This window comes from Colobus angolensis, unplaced genomic scaffold (genome assembly GCF_000951035.1).
Source record: "Colobus angolensis palliatus isolate OR3802 unplaced genomic scaffold, Cang.pa_1.0 Scaffold103, whole genome shotgun sequence".
In the NCBI taxonomy this organism is placed as follows: domain Eukaryota; kingdom Metazoa; phylum Chordata; class Mammalia; order Primates; family Cercopithecidae; genus Colobus; species Colobus angolensis.
Genome location: NW_012111253.1, coordinates 2,814,650 through 2,835,125, shown reverse-complemented (window position 1 = coordinate 2,835,125; position 20,476 = coordinate 2,814,650). Strand labels below are relative to the sequence as shown.

The following is a 20,476-nucleotide window of genomic DNA, read 5'->3' as shown; positions in this document are numbered from 1 at the left end:
AATAGAAAATATAATTGATCACATATATATATAATGCAATTTAAGCCTTTATTATGTGTTGACCCCCTATTTTAACAGATGTATAGAAAAGAAAACTATAAAAATTTCTATTTTAAAAATTAGATAAAAGTTCTACTTTTCCAGATTTAAAACAGTTTGGAAAAATTTGTGCACTCAACCTATGAATACTTTCTCTGAAGAGTAACAGAGAGGATGAAAATCAGAGCCTTCGAAAATGTTTTATATTTATTTAAACCATATAGCAATGTAAACCTCCATCATACAAGTGCTACCTTTGAACCTGGTCTTTCCCTTCCCTTTTTCACTTTGGGTTTTCTTCCAGGAGCTAAGATGCAGGAGGTTCAGTCCTGATGAAGCTTCTACCTTTAAAGAGCATAAAGAACATGCTCTGATATATAGAGAGTTTAAACCTAGCCACGATGCAGTGGTGAGGTTGAATTTCAGAGACTCCGTGTCTCATATGGTTTGGCTCTGTGCCCCTACCCAAATGTCATCTCGAACTGTAATCCCCACAATCTCCACGTATGGAGGGAGGGACCTGGTGGTGGATGACTGAGTCATTGGGGAGGCTTCCCCTGTGCTGTTCTGGGGATAGTGAGTTCTCACGAGATTTGATAGTTTTACAGGTGTTTGACAGACTCGTTCTGCCATGATTGTTAAGTTTCCTGAGGCCTCTGCAGCCATGCGGAACTGTGAGTCCATTAAACCTCTTTTGTTTATAAATTACCCGATCTCTGGCGGTTCTTTATAGCAGTGCGAGAACGAACTAATACAGTGTTCATCCGGTTTGTATACTTACTCTACTGATGACTGAGGTCACACTTCGTGTGCTTGGGGCTAGAGACCTCTGAGTGACTGGGGTCACACCATTGCTCCGACTGCTTTTTGGGGTCCTAGAACCAGCTTCCTGGTCATTGAGATCTGATGAGCCAGTGCTTCCCCTAGATGAGAAAGCATATTCTGACTTTAACATAGAAGCAGAGCAGCAACCAAATACACAGGCAGAGTAAAGTTGACGAGGAAACTGCTAAGAACATATGAACCACACTGAGTTCACAAAAGTCACACTGGAACTGCTTGGAAACTATCATGTCACCTTCCTCCTTAAAGACCCTGAGGGTATCACCAGGTTTGTCCCCATTTGCCTGACTCCCTTGTCCCCATTTGCCTGACTCCAGGGTCACTGTAATTAAACTTCACCCCATCTTTCAGATTTTGTTTCCTTCTGCTTACCAGCATTCTCTCAGCCAGTTTGGGTTCCTTACCATTTTCTCAACTCGCCATCTTGACTTCCGCCTCCTGAGACCTTTGCTTACCTTCTCTCCACCTGTTATGCCCTCTTAACCACTCTCCGTCTATGCAAATCTTTCTCAGTCTTCAAGGGCAAATGAAGTCCAGCCTTCCCCATTAGGCCTTTCCTGTCAAGCAGAAGCCTTGTCAACCTCTGTTCCACTCAGTTCCTATTGACTTATGGTCTTTGCCTGACTACTGTATTTAGTACTTGACTGAACAATGTCTTGTTTGGCTCCCTAGTGGATCCACATATGAGAGCTTGGGTGTTTCATTAAACTATGAACTCCTTGGGAACAGAGTCTATGCCATAATTATCATGTATCTCCAGCAGCTTTGTAGTGTCTTAGTACAAAGAAGCCACTCAATACATATTTAATCAAAGATTAGAAGTTATATTTCATTTCTCTGTGTTGTTTTAGTGTCTAATTCATGGTGGACATTTAATAAATATGGTACAAAAATAATGACATTTGGTAAATGAGCTTGAATCACTTTCATGTGTGCTAAAACAATTCAATTCAATCCAATAACAATAAATGAAAAAGCAGTTCCTGCCCTTGAGGTGTTCACAATTTTCTTATTAAATGAGCTTCATAACTAAACATAAATTTTGACAAATTGGAGTTTAAGAGAAGTGTTTGTTCCCATTTTATTCTTTTTCCTCAGTGGGCACAAAATACGCTAAGTGGTAAAACAGAAGTCCTTATGAGTTTTACTCTCTCAGTTACTGTCTTAATAAGTTACAAATGCACATATAATAGTACACATCTTATTGGCAAAGCATACCAGCAGTGGTTAATAGTGATGAGGACTTACAGTTGATCCAATAAGAGGAAAGACTAAATAGAATAAAGGAATATTTTTCAAAAGAATGTTTAAATGTTTAAATGTGCACATATCATTACTAGAAGACAAATCAGGCAGAAGAATAAGCAATGACCATTGGATAGAACTGTCAACCACAACTCCTAAGTGTTTTCAAAGCTGTGCACCAGAGAAGTCACCAAAACCGAATTTGTCCTGGACCACATTACCAGCTACCACCACCTTCAATAATCATGAATAGCAGTGGCATTTACTTAGTATCTTCTAGGCGTTAGCCATTTTCCATCCCCCAATATCCTGTAAAATATGTTTTAGAATAGTATTTAATATTTTTTAAATGAAGAAATTGAGTCTTGGAGAGGTTAAATAATTATTCCATACATGTATGCATGTACACATTACACACACCGGCAAACCACCATGCTATCAGCATAAAAACAGTATTGTCAGTCTACCCAAAGCCTGTGACCATTCTAGTTTCTCATACTGCTTACTCATCATGTCACTAAGAACAAGTCATTACAGTCAGGCAGGTTTTGCATTTATAGAATGAACTATCAAACAGAAGATAATCAAAGGAACAAGGAGCTAGGAGTTAGTTTCTTGGGACTTGTTTATGAGAATTATGAAAATTTTCTATGTTACTAAAGAGTGGTTACTAAAGGGTGGCATTTCTTTTTTACTAAAGAGTCTCTGCAGAAAGGATCTCTGGCTTCCTCTTTGTAGAGATGGCACTATAAGTAAATTATAGTACTATGAACTCAGCTGAGAAGATGTCTAAGACTGTGCCTGTTGATTCTGACAAGAGAGTAAAATTTTGTGATTAAGTAAATTGATACACTTTGGAATTCTAATTTCCTTGGTGATTTTCCTGAACCCTTCTACCTGGAGCATGACGTTTCTACATTTGACAACAGTTAGCCACATTTGTACCCTTTCAAGTATTTCCACTCATCTCAGAGGTCCTACTTAGGAGAGGCATAGAGACTCTCCCGTTGATGCTGTACTGTGACCATAGGTTCTCTAGAACAATGTTAACACAAAAATATGTCTCCCTACTGTTTCAGGTAAAATCTTCTTTAAAAAGAAAGGGCAGGGGTGAATCTTGCAGAAATGAGCCAAGAAGTTATGAACTAAAGGGACTCATGTGGGTATTTCTGCCTGTGTGTGTGTGTGGAAGGTCCTCCCAGAGCCAGGTGGTTTTAAGAAAGGCCTCATCATGGATTAGCCTTGCTGAAACCAAAAGTGCTACTTATGTAGAAGCTCTGGCAGAAGTTGATTAATTGTGGTGGTGACATTCAAGAGGTTATCCTATAATAAGGAAAAAATTCTTGTGATTGTAAGTCAGCTACTGCAAATTATCATTGCCAGCAGCATTATCTCAAAAATGACATAGACTTTCACATTTGTCCCTGACATTTACTGTGAGCTTCTCAAAAATTTTTTTTCCAGTTGATTAAACTCGGAAAAGGTTTAGTCTAATAAGGCATATTGTCATAAATATTTGGGTGCCAACTCATTTAGAAGTTATGTAAAACATGACATAAAATACATGAATCTTTGCCACTTAAATTGGAAAAGGATAAAAGCTATGTCAAGTCAAAATTAAAGTTGTGAAGTTTAAAGGTCAACTAAGAAAAAGCAATTTTTTGATTCAGCTATCATGTTACTTAGATTTAAATAAAAAGTATGATAAATCAGTGCCAACAAACCTTCAAGCTAAAATGTGGTTAAGTAAAAACCGGCAAGAAAAAGATACATTTATCTCATTCTAAAGGCCCAAATGTGGGGATATGTCACTGTCCGGGAGTTTGGATATTCTGAGTTGCTGAAAGACACATTTTCCAGATTAGGAAAGAGTTTCATTTACTTTACCTTATGAAATATACTTTAAAAGCCTTCTGTTTTGCTATCCCTAATTCCATGGGTAGGGTAAACACATCCAACAGCAATAATTTCAGTATACTCTTACAATGACCCTGTATGGCAGATGCATATGAATGTTTGTTCCAAGCTAGGGAACTCAGGAGTGGCCAGCCCTGAGATTTGTTTCTTACCTATGAAAAACATCTGAGCCCCTGGCCCTTCTCATGGAACACAGGCCATACCAGGGACTGAGGCCCCGAGTTTTGCGTTAAATGAAGGTTTCCAGGTGGAGGTTGTTTAGGGGGAAGGTTTTAAGTGAAAACGCTATATAAACTACATTGTTATTTGCAAGCGGTTGTGGTTTTCCTGCCCAGCCCACCACCGCTGGACTCTCCCCTGTGTGTAAGATGCTAATAAAATCGTATGTCTCGTTTGCTGGCTCTGAGTTTTTTGAACCTGGCAGCTTCCCTATTGAAGTTAATAGGGGTTCAGCACGGCACCATGTTGCTCAAAAATCTTGATAACAGCTTCCCAGATATATCCATTTCTAGACAGAGGATCCAAGGGTAGGGGGAAGAGATTATAATTTAATGAGTTGCCTTTCTGCTTTACATAAAGGTCTCCTAGGAGTTGTAGCCAGGAAATAATTTCCCAGGATCCACCCTTCCCAGGGTGACTGACAGTGTTAAGCCTGTTCCCATATGGTTAAACGTGTGCTCTCCTAAGGCAGCACGAACCTGAGAGATCCTAAAACTCACTGGGACGATGAGACTAATGTGCAACACAACACAGAGACAATGCACAATATTCTTTCTGAGGTTTATGAGCTTTCCTAACTTCTCATAGTTATTTTGGATCTACAATGAATATGCGGGAAAGACGGCCAATGGAGACTGCAATTAGAAAGTGAGATGAACCTGCTAACTGGGAAAGAGATAACTAAAAATGAATGTAGCTCAATCTTCTAGTCTTTGGTAATCCCCAAGTGCTGTGTCTTTATTAATAGTCTTATGTGAGATGAGTGGCCCTCATCCTCAGATGCACATTACAAACTCCTGGGGAGCTATTAAAACTCCCATGTCCAGACTATACTGAGGCTAGTCACATGGGACTCTCTGGGTGTGGGATCTAGGTGCTAGCATGTTTTAAAACTCCCCAGGTGATTCCAATATGTAGCCAAGGCTGAAAACCACTGTGCTAAGCTGTGGATAAAAGTTCATTGATCTCAGACATCTCTCCACCTGCATTGTTCCCTCCCCTTCTACCACTATTTTTTTTTTAATTCAGCAGTACTGACATGAAAAGAGCTAAGTTGTCCTTGTGGTTCAGACTGTGATACGTGGAAGGCCACTTTGTCTCAGTGAGTGAATATGTTGCACTAGGAATCAGCAAACTATGGCCTGTGGACATATTTGGGCCCACCAAATGTTTCTATATAGTCATGTGCTTAGAGTAGTTTTTACATTTTTAAATAGTTGAAAAATATCAAAAGAAGAATAGTATTTTGTGACACATGAACATTATATGAAATTCAAATTTCAGAGCCCATAAATAAAATTTGATTGCAATTCAGGCAGCACATTCATTCATGTATTGTCCATACTTCTTCCATGTTCTGACAGTAAAGTTGAGTAGTTGAGACAGAGATCATATGGCCCACAAAGTCAAAAATATTATCTGTACCTTTACAGAAAAGGTTTGTTGATCTCTGTGTGTATGCCAGTTTGGGGGAAAAACTCTAAGCATGTTTTTCCTCTGCTCTCACAGTACTACAACAATCATCAATCATCACAGAAGACTTCTGTGAACAAAGGTGTGGGGTTTTTCCCCACACACCAAGCAGCAGACACCAGCTGTGTGTCCTCTCATTATATTCTGACACTATCTATTAAAAGAGAGTGTCAGATCCCACAGGGTGAGGACTCAGTCCCCAAGACTGTCCTCCCCCAGACACCAGTCACAAGTCTGGGCTTTTAGAACTTCTGACCAACTGTCTTCAATTTGGGGTTCCCATGACCCCCTCTTTGTGTTTGATTAGCTGGAGTGGCTCACAGAACTCAGGGAAACACTTACTTCGACCTGTTTATTATAAAGGATATTACAAAAGATACAGATAAAGAGGTGCGTAGGGTGAGGTATGGGGATAGGACTGCGGAGCTTCCACTCCCTCCCTGTGCGTACCACCCTTCTGGCACCTCCACATTTGTGGCTATTCAGAAGTTCTCTGAACTCTGTCCTCTTGGATTTTTTCACACTTTTTCATTATTTTTTTATTATACTTTATGGTCTGGTCTAGGGTACTTGTATGGAGGCTTCATTACATAGGCATGATTGACAACTGTGTAAAAATGTGATTGGACAGAAAGTGCATGATCTAAACCCAGCAAGGCCTGTCTGTTCAGGCTTTTCTTGGTTTCTCTGTGTAGCATTCGTTCCTCTAGGTTATGAGGCAGGCTTCTCCGGAATGAGGGTCTTTTGAACCACAATCAGGTTAGAGTCCTGCTTTGGCAGGTGAAAGAAGGACAGTAGAAGGTCCGAGAGATTATGTTTTCTGAGGCCTAAAGTGGCCCAACAGTATAACAAGGACTATGGAAGTTAGGAGGCAGGAACTATAGATGAGAATATATATATATATTAACACCACAGTGCCTATGCACACAGGTGCGCACGCACACACACACACACACACACACACAGATGAGTCTATTTAAAAACAAAACTCTTTGGAGAAGCCAATACACCTAAAAGAAGTCAATTTCAGGTATTGGGTGTTTGTGTGTTAAACTTAGGCCCAAGTGAGCCATCATAGGATCCCTCGAAAACAGAATTAGGGAAGCAGAGAGATGAGAAAGACATGGAAATTCCTCACGCAGCTTCTATAGCTGCAATGTCCCCTGAAGCCACTGGCCTTATATGGCTTACTCACACATAGCTTCCTTTTCCTTTTTGGAAAGAGGACAAGAGTAGTATAATGTAGTAGGCACTCAATGATATTGTGCCAAATGAATCCTAGTGTTAATTATATAAATAGCTTTATAATTCAACTTAATAAAACAAAAGCTGCTTTGTTTGGTGGTTTTAAAACGTTTAGTGTTTCCTTAACGGATTGGTTTCCTTTAGGAAAACTCCCTCTAAAACGGAGGAGACAGTTACCATGAGGAAGGGACTCCAGCTGGGTATGAAGAAATAGATCTTAAGAACAGGTGGTACTCTCCATGTGATAATATTTTTGTTTTTTAGCATCCCATTAAAATCCTGATCTAATTTCTTATTTCTAAATAATGACCAGAAGCTGTTTTGAGGAGAGAGGCCAGCAGCCATGAAAAGCCTTGGGTCAATTAGAAGTCGGGGGCAAGAAGGAAGCCCCCGTGTGTCTTTCCCCATAGACACACAAAAAAGGAAGTGCCTAACAGAACTTCACTTTTCAGCAACTGAATGGAACAAATACTTACTCCATACATAGTAGTTCAGAATTGCCAATCGCTTGTTCTCAGTGGGATGTTATATTGCCTATAAGAAGATAGGTATTAAGGCATCCAAAGACATCTACATCCTGGTCCAAATTACCTCTCCATCTCCTCATCTCTCGTACACCATACTTCAATTTTTATACTCTAGAAACTCTGAACAGTTTCTTTTCAGCACACGCAGTCTGCTTTATGTCTATTTTCCTTTGTACTTTTTATTTCCTCTGCATAGAATGCTCTTCCTATCTTTCTTTACCTGGCCGAGTCCTCCTCATTTCTTAAAAGCTGCTTAGGGATCATCTCAATGAAGCTTACCTGAATCCTTTGGAAGGATAAATGCTTATCTTTAGTTTTCCCATAACACGTAGAACATATTTTTAAAATTGTATTACTATATTGTATTTAAATTATTTGTTTAGTTATCCCAGCCTTCCTGCTAAATTGGAAGCTCATAAAAGGGTGGAACAGTATTACTAAGAACTTCCACATTTACCATCTGGCATATATAGGACTACGTCAATAATGTTGGCAGAGCTGTGTGTTGAATTCATTTGTATGAATAGAATGCATAGATGACCAAGTCATATATCTCTGCTCCTCAATGATTTGTAGAAGAAAGGCCATCTATTGTATCTTAGCTACTCTGAGAAAGGTAACATGTCACATAATACATATTTAGATAGCAGTGAGTAAAAGAGCAATTTACTAATTTGGAGGAGGGGAACGTGTTAGATTTAGTTCACAGAAATAGAGCATGCCAAGACAGTGCATCCATGGGAAACAATTGGAGAAACAGACAAAACAGCAAGGAGGAGGCTTCAGGCTTACAATCATTTGATCACAGGAATTAAGCATAGGTGTGGCTGAATTCCTGAGCCTCCATACCTTCTCACATTATTCACATTATAGTGAGGAAAGTCACACGTAATATAAAGCAAACAGAAATCAGGGGCTGAACAATGGTCTGACAAACTGCATCTTTGAAGGAGGTCTGCGAGGAGTTTGGGAGGGAGGTTGTAGCAGACTCTGTCAGTGTCCCTGCCCATTTGCCCTCAGCACTCACCTCTACCCACAGAATCTTGGTTATTGGGAATACCCAGAACTCCCTGCCTGAGTAGTTTTTTGAATCATGGGAGCATGGAGCCCCTGTGAACAGGGCAAGTCAGAAGTGCCAGAGAGTTAGTGCCCTAGAAGCAGCCCTCAATAAATTTTGAACAGCTGCTGTAGAAATACTCCAGATTCCCTACCTCTTGATTGGATAACTCTGATGTATGTTCAGCACTGTTTTCTAGAATTGGCCAGTGAGATGGAGCTCTAGTTGCCCACAATAACAACTGGCTTAATTAATGATACATCCTTTTTGCCTTCTTCCCTTCCCTGGCTCATTTCCCCACTCTCCTATCTCTGTTTCCCTAGACCACATCCTGAACATATTACTTACCCTTGAATCCTTATTTCAGGATTTTCTTCCAAAGGAACCCAAATCAAGTGTATATTGGTGCATATGGTGGGCAAAAGATGAGTTTAGAAAAGGATGGCTTTGAGTTCTAAATAGAAGTTTCTAGCTAAAGTCCTTTTTTTTTTTTTTTTTTGCAACTTCAGACTATGTATCTCCCACTGATATGGTCACAGTATAACAAAATACTCCGGTGAATTCATGTTTCCCCTCCTGTTTCATCATGTGTCAGTTGCTCCCTGGAATTAAAATTCACTTTTCTCGGGCCACCATGGTTTTGCAAATTGCTTTTGGCTGTTAGCATTTGCTACAGCTTGTGGGTTTGATTGCCCACCCCTCGCTACCCCTAAGGAGGGCTGAGCTTACCCAAAGGAGATTAAAATGGAAAAAAAGGAATTAGCAGTGACAAAGGAGGGAAAGGCACAGGAAAGAGGTGAAAGTAATTTTCCTTTGGAGGACAATGCTCACAGCCTTTATCCTGTTGAGTCACCAAACGATCATTATAGAATAAAAGGTACATACTTTCAGAGATATGCTGTACATTTGAACATTTTTTAAGCCTGGTAAGGAATGGAGTTTGCTATTAGCATTAGCAACTAGGTATGTAGTGTTTTATCTAATACACAAAACAGACCATTGCTGACTTTGTGGATGTGGTCCTGACTCAGAGTTAAACACTCCCACCTTGCTATATTCAAATTTCTAGTAAGAGGTTGCCACCTAATTGGCACCTTAATTGCAAAGATGTCAATGAAAATTACATTCAGAACAGGAGAATAATTTTATTTCTGATGAAAAAGAAGGTATCATTTAGTGATAGAATGGGTTTAATAAACTCACTTTACCAAAATAATAGATAATGAGGAATGGATGATTCTTCAAATTCATGACAATACCAGAAGTGCCATGTTTCCTGGACAGAGAGAGAAAGAGAGAGGGGCAGTGCTTGAAATGAGGATGAGAACTAGTTAAGGGCTGGTTTGAATGGTGTGGTCTCTGCTTTTGGTGGATCACAGCCAAAACAAAGCAGTTTATGAAGCTTCACAGAGACTGACCATCAGTCCCAGACTCCCTGGAGACCAAGTGGGAATAACTGGATGAAACTGGTGTGCGTGGGGCAAAGGAGTGGGAGGGCAGAAAGATGAGAACCTAGTTGGTTACGAGACCGAACAAGGTCCCACCATCTGTTCACAGTCCATGTAAATATCGCCATATTCTCCAGTGACGTGATAGAAAGGCTACTGAGAAACAGCATCATTCTTCCTCCATTTTTACTGAACAAAATACATTTTAGGCTCAAAGTTCTACTTTTCCTTTGTTTTTTTAAGATAACATTGTTGGTATCTCCCTCAGATTCCTTTTACCAGCTATGCATGCTCCTCCCTAGCTCCTGAGTTCTTTTCTACTAATGGATGTCACTTGCCACCTTCAGGACATTCCCTTTAGCACTGGAGCTGGACACCAACAAATGCCCTGGAGTTTGTCTCCCCCTCACCCCTACAGAAGAGTAGTCAGATAAAATACAGAACTCGCAGTTAAACTTGAATTTCAGATAAAAAATAATTTTTAAGTCCGAGGATGTCCCAAATATTGCATAAAACATACTTATACTAAAAAAACAGTTCTTAGTCTCAACTATATATACCTGGGCATCCTGTATCTTCATTTGCTAAGTCTAGAGACTCTATTTAAGGGAGGCCATGGTCAGTGACTGACTGGTATAGGAGTGCAATGGTCCAGCTCCTCAATGTGGAAAAAGCTCAGGGATATAGTTTATGCTCTAGAGTCTCCTACAGGATCAGGCTGAGTCCTCAGACCTCACTGGAGCTAGCACTATTGTTTAGCTTCTTCCTCTTCTCTATTCTGTCTCTCCTACTTCCTTCCTGGTTTCTCTTGGAATCACTCGATTAATAATAAATCACTTGCTTATAAATTCTTGCCTAGGCATCTATTTCTGGGAGAGCATGACTTAAGTTAGAGATTTTGTAAATCATACCACAGTGACAGCTCATCACAACTTTGTAGGGATTAAAAATCACTACCTTGAATAATATTCTGTTTATTAACTAGAGCTTACATTTATTTTCCTAAAAATATTCTTTGTCTCATGTGTCAAGTCCCTAGCAACTGGTGAACATCCATTTGACAAGCTCTTCTGAGAGGCTGCTAGGGCTTCTTTAATCTATGCATTCTTTCCCCTGCTTTGAAACTACTGAAAAGAAATAAAGCCAACTGGACATCTGATAAGACATCATTTACACTGTTATATGATGTGAGCTTTAAAAAGGAATGCCGAAGCCCAGCTGCTCCAGGAAAAGATCAATGATCCATGAAAAAATATGCATTGTAAAGGAGAAAGGGGAATTATTAGCAAGCTGGGTCAGGCAATAGACCAAAGAGACTGGGATCTTACAGTCTCTTTAGGTGATGGGAGTTAAGAAAAGATTGGCTACCTCTTGCCTCAATTTTCTAAGGACTCATTTTGAAATAATGGAACTCATCTCACTGTGGCAGTTCATTAATGAGTCAACATTGTGATAAATGCACGTTCAAGGGAAAGGACATTTTGCTATTGATCTCCCGAGCATCTTTACTCACTTTCTTAATGGGAAAACATTGTTCTTAACATGCTTAAGCCAAAGCACTCCTGACTACAATGTTCTGACTATGTGTAAGCCATTTCAGGATTTACAATTTAAGATAAATTCTACTTAGGGAATTCCTTTCAGTTTACAACAAGAACAAGATGCTCCTGGGTCAATATACCAGTATTTGGTGATGCATGTCCATATGGCTTTATAGTTTTGGTTATTTGTACCTACCAGTAGGTAAGACACAAAAAGTAAACCCAGGCAGACAAATTCCATTACGGTATAAGCACTGATACTGGAGAGCATGCCCCTTATTATTCTTGCTGAGTTACTGTAAGACATATAACTTAAAATAGCACGATCTAATTTTGTTAGGGTGGCAGCCTTTTTTTTCTTTAACAAGGAACGTTGTCTTTCGTCTTTTCGTGTATATTGTTTTTCTTAAATGCTAGCCTCAAGTGTTAGCCAAGGTGGCTCATCCATGGAGTCCCAGGAGGCTGAGCAAAACAAACACCAAATTAGTTGCTTACTGTCTCTAAATAATTTTGACCACTACTATCTCAGAATCAGGAGTCCAACTATGAAAAACAAAAATGAGATTTATTTATTATTATTTTTTAGAGACAAGATCTTGCTCAGTCACCCATGCTGGAGTGCAGTGGCATTATCATAGCTCACTGTAACCTCAAACTCCTCGGCTCAAGCAATCTTCCTGCCTTAGCCTTCTAAAGCATTGGGATTATAGACGTAAGCCACTGTGCCCAGCCAAAATGAGATTTTTATAGAAAGTTTTTGTGGGACACAACATGAAGCTACCCCAAGGGAAGACAAATGAAACTATTTCAAGGATAAAGGCAACCATAGCTTAACAGTTTGTAATCATAAAAGGGAATATATCAGCATTCTTGAAAGTTTGGGAAATACTGAATACAGTACCAATATTTTGATAATGGGTGACAAATGACTTTATGCTTCCTTGTAATTTTTTTTTCTGTATAGCTTTACATAAAGTAACACTTGCTTAAAGGACTGTTACAGGGACAAAAGAAACAACTATGGAGAGCCACCAAGAAAAAATAACCCAATAGTCAAAGTAGTGTCCCCTCTAAGGAAATTTTTTGGTCTGCATTCTAAAATGGATTACAGGGAAGAATGCAATTCTGCTTGCATTCTTCCTAACCTAAGGAGAAAAGAAAAATCTGCCAGTTGTACTATCTGGCTTAGCAGAATTACCCCAGATCCAAGCAAATGAAAGGGAGTTAACAGTTGGACAAACCAGTGAAATATGAGGGTGGATATTTTTTTCTCTTTGTTAGTTTTGATAATACACTAATCATGAAAATAGGTCTTGACTATGCTCCAACAGGACACAGAAAATCATGCTTGATATAAAATGACTCTGCTCTTGGCTATCCTTTGTGTTTCTCATTATTTTTCTTGACAAGTGATAGATCTGTGGATAAGATGTTCTCACTTGGCTCCACTGACAACCTCCTCCAGTCAGAAGAGGTGGAACTAGAAAGGAAGTGAAATTTATGAAAAAGTCTCTGATGCAATTCAAATGTAAAATTATTAATAATTTTTTAAAAGCTGCAAGGAAAGTATTTGACACTCAGAGGTTTCTTTTTTTCAGAAGCTTAAATAGAAAAAACTCAAGAATTCAATGAAAAACATTTACTTGCCCTGTACATTTCCATTTGAACTGCAGCCCCAAGCGCCAGAACATAAAGTTTCATCCCTGCAGGTGACATAAGCAATTCCAATAGCTGTAATTCTAGAAGTAGGGTGCGTGCTTTTCATATCAACTAAAACATATCTTCCTGAATTTTCATATTATGTGTTAGGAGTTCTCCAAGTGGTAATATTTCACAGACACCTAAAATCCCCCTATGAATGGGAGTATATCAACCTTATCTTCAGGTTGCTCAATCTGCTTCATTGCTCAATCTGTATGACTCTTACCTGTCTGAACCAGGAGCTGACTTTAAAATCCTAAAATGTTGACCGTCTAAGTCCAAGCTATAGCTCCGCCCACTTTCAGTTTTGGGAGTTATGATTTCTCCTCTGGTTGCTGATCTGAACTTGCTAAGAAGAAATCTGAAATTATATATATGTATTTAAAATTAGATAAGAAAGAAAGCATTTAAAAATATCATTTCAAGAATACAATTTCTAAGACTTTTAATAATAAAGGATTCTTCAATAAAGCAGCCTTAGGGCTGAGAGGATCGGGAGAGTTCCCAGTGCCTCTGCAATACAGTATCAAGGGTGATAATGGAGAAGGTTACACCATTCTCTCAAGACCATACCACTTGCTGGTCGGTCACTACTAAGCAAAAGACTGCCTACTCTGAGAACTCAGCACTGTCACCTGAGAAAGGAGATGCATTCCTTGAGCTGGGTCTGTTTGTAGGAACAGTGAGAATAGAGAGCTTGAACTCGCTTTGCTCAGAGAGGGGAACCAGGATGATTCTCTTGGACAAACTGATGTAACTACTTATTAGACTGCAGCTCCATGAGAGCAGTGACTCTGCCTTTCTTGTTCCTTGACAGATTTCCTGAGTCTAGAATGATGCCTGGTACATACTAGAATCCAACCAACTCTTGTGGAACGAGTGACTAAACTCATGTGGTGGAAACCACCTTTATTATCTTCCATGACATTTATTCTTGTGCCTCATGTTGGATAAAATCCGATTAGATTCCCATTTCACTAAATTATTTGGGATTTAAGCAAAAACAGGCTTTTAGGAACTTAAAGTCCTAATCCAGGATACCGTGTGCCCAAAACATGGGTGTTTCCAAATGTACTTTAATAACAAAATCAAAGCTGTATTCCTTTTTGTAATCACATTGGGAGATACACTTCATTTACATTCTACAGTTTTCTAGAGAAAAAACTGGACTCCAAAGGCACTGGCACAATCTCAATAGAATCTGCCATGTTGTCTCTGTTTCAAAGACTCCTGGAATAGTGTCATTGTCAAAGCATCTGAAGCTTCAACCTACTGGAAAATTACATTTTTCTTTGGTGAGAATAGCACTTAATATAATGTCAAGGTATGCTGCTCTGAGAACCACCTCATGCATGTCCTCTACTTAAGGTATCTCCTCTGCCTGGAGTCACTCTCCCTCCGTTTTGTGATCCTGAACCCCATTTATCTCCTCCTCAAGTCTCATGTACAATTTGATGTCTTTCTGGATGGCTCCTATACTCAGCTGGCATTTGTTACCTACCCATTTATTTATATGTACTCAGTAATTTATTGCCTTAGGATATCTCTGTGGTGAACACCCTCCTCTGCTTTAGAAAGGCTTTTAGGAAGCTCACATTGCCATCTTAAATTTTCCTGCAATTCTTTTATACTTAGTAACTTTTCAGGTGTGTACCTTTTCTCCCCAACTAGCTGTTATATTCCTTGATGACTGAGAACAATCAGAACCTAAGGCTCAACCCAGTGCTATAATGGTTTGAATGATTCAGAATTTGCATAATTGATTGTGCTGGTGAGTTAGTTACTGTCTCCCATCTCCAAGTCCACTATTCTGTAACCTACTCTATGATGCCTGAGCTGGGGTCTGCAAATGACAACTCCTAGAGGCATTTGTGGGCTGTGAGTTACTTATTCAATCAAGCCATTGATTGTTTTTGATGAGTCAGGTGCCATGCTAGATACTGCAACACAGAAGCAAAGAAACCACTGGTCTACCACTAAAGGAGCTTACAATTAAGTGTGTGTGTGTGTGTGTGTGTGTGTGTTGAGGGGGTGTCAGAGTGCAATATGATTGGTGGTGCAAAGGCACAAAGCATTGTGGGTGACCCAAAGAGTGATAAATGAACTCAAGATGGTAGGAAGGGTCAATACATAGGATAGAATACATAGGATACTCTAGGCTATCTTTCCAACTCATCTCTGCTCATCAATGAAAACATGGTTTGTCATGAGTGCTTGAGTTAGATGAAATTTAGATTGTATTCCCACTGACAGCCCAAGATTCTAAAAGAACCCTAGACATTTTGTACAGCCAGATAAAGCTTCTAACACCAGCGCCATCTCACTTTGTATTCTATTGAGAGAATGAAACAATGTTGTCTGGAAAGGACCGTAAAGTTAGCCAGGCATGGTGGCACACAACTTGTAGTACCAGCTACTAGGGAGGCCAAGGCAAGAGGATTGTTTGAGCCCAGAAGTTCAAGGCCAGCTCAGGCAACATAATAAGACCCCATCTCAGTAATAATAAAAAAACAGAAAGGACCATAAAATGACTTGGTGCATATTAGAACTCTCACTACTTCAGTCACAAAAACTGGCCAATAGCTGCCTGAGAAACAAAAACTGAAAAATGCAGTTTCCTTTTTGTCCTTATAGCCTATATTTTGGGATCCCCTTTTCTCCCTTGAAAGAAACTTCTTGCTCCCTTATGTACCTCCCATTCCTATTCTCAGTACTTGACATCTATATTCTGTATTCATTTACTGAACTAAGTTACTGTGATGGCCAAATGTGACTTTTTTTCTTAAGGAAGCCTGAATTTTAAATAGGGAATATGATGCTTTAAGCTCAGTTAATAAATCTTTATTTTGGATAAAATTATATATCAGCACACAGGTTGGAGGGGACAAGTATTGACATTGTACAACAGAAACTGTTGTCACTTCTTTATAGACTGGCCCTGGCATGAAACTTTCTACTTATAAGTAATGGAAACCATATAGTGCAAGACTGGATATGTCAAAGCAAAGGAAAACTCCTGTGCTTAGGTCAGACAGGACTTATATTTACTTGTTGAAAAGTATTAAAACTGCATTTCCTGAGGAGAATGATAAGAAAGTGTTACTTTGTTTGAGTCTCTGACCTCCTCTGGGTCACTGAAGTGACATCAAACTTGAAAAATTAAGGAGTCTTCATTTCAGAGGCGTCTGGAATAAAGATCAAAAATTCCCTCAGAAAGACCATGTCTTACCCCTTTCTCTTGGGTCCATCATGGCTGGCCTTCTTCCCAGCAGCAGGTGAAGTGTCTGACTTTTCTGCATCATGGCAGGTTTGCTCTTGGCTCTGTACTTCTTCAGCTCCTCATTAACAATCAGAAGAGAAATTTACATACAAAATAGCCAGAAATGAGAGCAAATTTATATTCTGCTTTCACTTTCCCAGATTAGCTCAAGGCAAGGAAGTCTATAATAATTGGCAGTGCCATTCCCATCCCAAGTTTTTCTGTCACACAGTTATTTCTAATTTGTTGAGTGTTCTAGAGTTAACTGAAGACAAAGATCCTGGACTCATCTGTGGGAGGTTTACTGAGATAACCTTTCTAGGGATGACTGCATCAGCCTTCTGCTGATATTTTTAGAGCAGGGGAACATGGTCTCCTAAGATGTCCAAATCCCTGGAGACTGAGTTCTAGCATGAGGTTATAGAAATGATGTCCTAATTTCTGGGCATATAAGCCACACTTCCTGGGAGGGTGGGCATCTGTGCAATACATTGTGACTTTAGGAACTGCCTACAATCTGGAAGGTACTGAAGTTTGAGTGGAAGAAGAGGCCATGGCTGACTGCCTAATTCTAACTGTACTCCACACTATCTCTCTGTAGTATCTTCTCTGTGTGACCAACGTGCAAAAGCCTTTCCTTGCTAGTGCCACACCCAGAAGTAACACTGGAATCAGTTCCAAGCCTCCTTGCCATATGTGCCAGACTTAAATACAAGGGCACTTGTCTCCTCTGTGTGAAAGATGAGATAAGCCTAGAAACAGGCCGAAAGATGTTTGTTCTGCTTTTACTACACCACATATGAGAAACACGCTCCCAATCACAAGGTTTACTCCATCTTTACCTGAATTGTAGTTTGAATGCACTAAAAAGCACTGTCAAGGTAGAGTGTTATTTTCATTTGAAGCCAGTATTCATTCAGTAAGACTATTCCTTTCAAGCCATTTAGCATCTCTGGCTCCTTCCCACCAAATGCCATTGACTCACCAGTCATTGTGACAACCAGAAATGTCCCCCTTGCCTTTCCAAACGCTCCCATTTTGAGGGAGGGAGACAAGGTACACATTATCAATCCTTGGTTGAGAACCACTGGATTTAAAAAGTAACATTTAAAAGAAATCGGAAATAAATATTGTTGAAAAATCAAGGATTATTTTCACAATGTGAATCACTTAATTCATCTGTTTTATGTTACTTTCTTAAGTGTTCAGTAAAACATTGGATGTGCATTCAGAAAGGGAACTGCCTATGATGGAGACAAATGGTTTCTTTGAAAATCTTGGTGGGTGAGATATATGGAAAATCACTGTGAATTTTGTTTTCTACTGACTTCCTCTTGTCTTATATGAATTACGTATTTAGATTTCATGCTACCAAGTTGTGAGATGACCTAAGGGATTCAGGAAACTCATTTGTGCTGATTAACTGCATAACATAGAGAAGTTATTTAGTTAGCCAAATGAAGATGAAAATAGTTGTGAAACCACATATTTGCTTTAATTACCTGGACTTCTTCTTAAAATGGACTGTCGGACAACATCAGTGCCGAGAACATTGACTTGCTTGAAACGTTTTGCCTTTTCTTCAAAAAACCACTCACCAGTTATAATCCTTAGCTGCCTACTCAAGGGAAAAGGGAAGAGCATTGAAATTCAATTATGTAGCCACATAATTAACTCTCAAAAATCCCTAATAAACTGAAAACAGCTAATTATTTACAAAGTTTACCTCAATCTCTGGAGCATTTTATGGTGATAATAATAGCCAGTATTAATTGAATATTTACTATCTGCTAGGTACTTGCTAATTGCAGTTCATACTTCATATATTTTTATCCACATAGCAACCTTATGTAAACACTATTATCCTAATTTTATAGATGAGGAAATTGGGACTTAGAGCAATAAAATAATGTGCCTCATATCACACAGTTGGTAAGTAGTAGAGCCAGGATCCCATCCCAGTAAGTCTGACCTGGGGCTCAAGTTCTTAACCACTGCGTTAGTGGATAAATTATCTTCAATGCAAACAATAGAGATCAAGGTTCTGCATGAAAAAGAGGTCATGATCAGATTCTGTTCTGGAAAGATTCTTTGATATAACATGTACAGTGGGTTAGACTGATGAGAGAGTAGATAAAGAGACAGATTGGCCATTGTAATAGTCCAGGGGACAGATGATGGCACCCATGCTAGGGCAATGGTAAGACTAAGAGAGAAGTAATAAGTTCAAATTGTAAGTGATGGAATTGCTCACCTGGATTTGGTAATAAATTCAGTGTTAAAGATGGGAAAGAAGGATCCTTGAAGAGCCACACCCATCTTTTAAGCCCTACCCGCAATGGCTACATGAAATCACCCCCATCTTCCCTCCTGAAATGCTTATAATCCTCTTCTTTGTCTGTACTTCTCCCACTACTTATAGCATCCTTCAGTATTATTTCTATCCTCTCGTGTCTACTGGGCTGTAAATGCTCTGAGAACTGATTTCTGTCTGCTTCATCTTTTTTTTCCATAGTACCTACAAGAAAGTATTTCACAGACTATGATCTCAATTAATGTTTTTCAAATGAGTGGCTGACTATTCTCCCATAATTTTAACACATTACCCTTCTTTCCATATCCTCATAGTTCTCATTATTATCAGTGAAATGAGGGCAGGGACCTTGGCTGTGTTGTTCACCACTTCTAGGAGAGGTAACTGGCACTCAGGAAATATTTGTGGAATGAATTAGAATACCTGGAATTCAACCTATAGTAGTTATGTTGCTATAAAAGTCATTTTCAGGCATATCACAATGATTTGAACAGCTGTAGAAGTCATTCGGTAGACTAAACATATTTCTAATTAAAAATTAAGAAATGGCTTTCGCTGATTAGGTGAGCATTACTGTCCCAAAACCTCTATGGGGCATGTTCTGAAAATAGTAAATAGGACTATATAACTAGGGTAAAGGATTTGTGGAGAATTCTATTGAAAAGTGGAGTTAAAAGGTAGGATTTGGGGCCAAATCTTTGAATGCTGAGGTAAAGAACTGGAGTGTCATTCTAGCAGTTTTTCTAAAGTTCAGATTGAATCACATAATCTCTGGATAAATATATGAAGAGAGAAACCAGAGGTAGGCAGGCAAATTAGAAAGTTAAACAATTAAGAGGATAGAAAATGATGAAGATGCAAATCAGGGTATCATGGAGGTGAGGAGTAAAGGGAAAGACACAGACACTTGGGCCACTGAGAATGAGAATCAGTAAGAATTGGTGACATGTCTGATATGGTGGCTGAGGAAAAGCAACTGAGAGTCAAATAGACATTTCAAGTCCCAGAGTATTATACCCATTTGATTCAGCAACTTATTGGACTTGAAAATCAATAGCTGGATCCCAAATAGAAAAGTCACTCCAGAAAAATATGTCAACCTTGTTCCCCACAGCAATTATCCTGAAATCTGCTTCGGAATCTATGAGGCAAAGGTAAATTCTATATGAAACACCATTCCACTACTGAGAAAAGTGAAAATGTTAACCTTGGAGAAAGGTATTCATTGAAAGGTCAGACCATAGTTTGTCTATCATAGATTTACTCCCAAGTGGCTATATTACCTATTGAGAAACCCAGACTATTGGATAAGCTCCATAACAGTAACTACATAAAATATGCTTATGGAATATGTTCAAATCTAAGATATAACCTACCAAAACCAAAAGCTTGAATAGGTTAAGTTATTTCTGGATACATTTCAAATGATCTATATACTTATGTATCACAGTGTTGGAAATCCAGGTGACAATTGTGGTATTCTAAATTTGAAAGATGTCTCCTGTTTCTTGGCTATTCAATCAAACACTAATCCAGGTGCTGATATGATCAGACATTACAGATGGAATTAGGTTACTAATTAGCTGACCTTAAATAGTGAGATTATCCTAGATTATCCATATGTTATGTGAGTATATTGTGTGAGGCT

At 39.1% G+C, this 20,476-nt stretch overlaps 1 protein-coding gene across 1 annotated transcript in view; it reads right to left on the bottom strand.

Annotated features, from left to right (window-relative positions):
- SYTL5 (synaptotagmin-like 5) overlaps positions 1–20,476 on the bottom strand; it is a 228,280-nt gene that overhangs the window by 36,246 nt on the left and 171,558 nt on the right. The window contains exons 4-7 of the mRNA XM_011942009.1: positions 18,017–18,132; positions 16,485–16,593; positions 13,482–13,616; positions 821–962 (exon numbers count right to left, since the gene is read on the bottom strand). Of these exons, the coding sequence (XP_011797399.1) occupies positions 821–962; positions 13,482–13,616; positions 16,485–16,593; positions 18,017–18,132 (502 nt within the window). The remainder of the gene's footprint in view (positions 1–820; positions 963–13,481; positions 13,617–16,484; positions 16,594–18,016; positions 18,133–20,476) is intronic.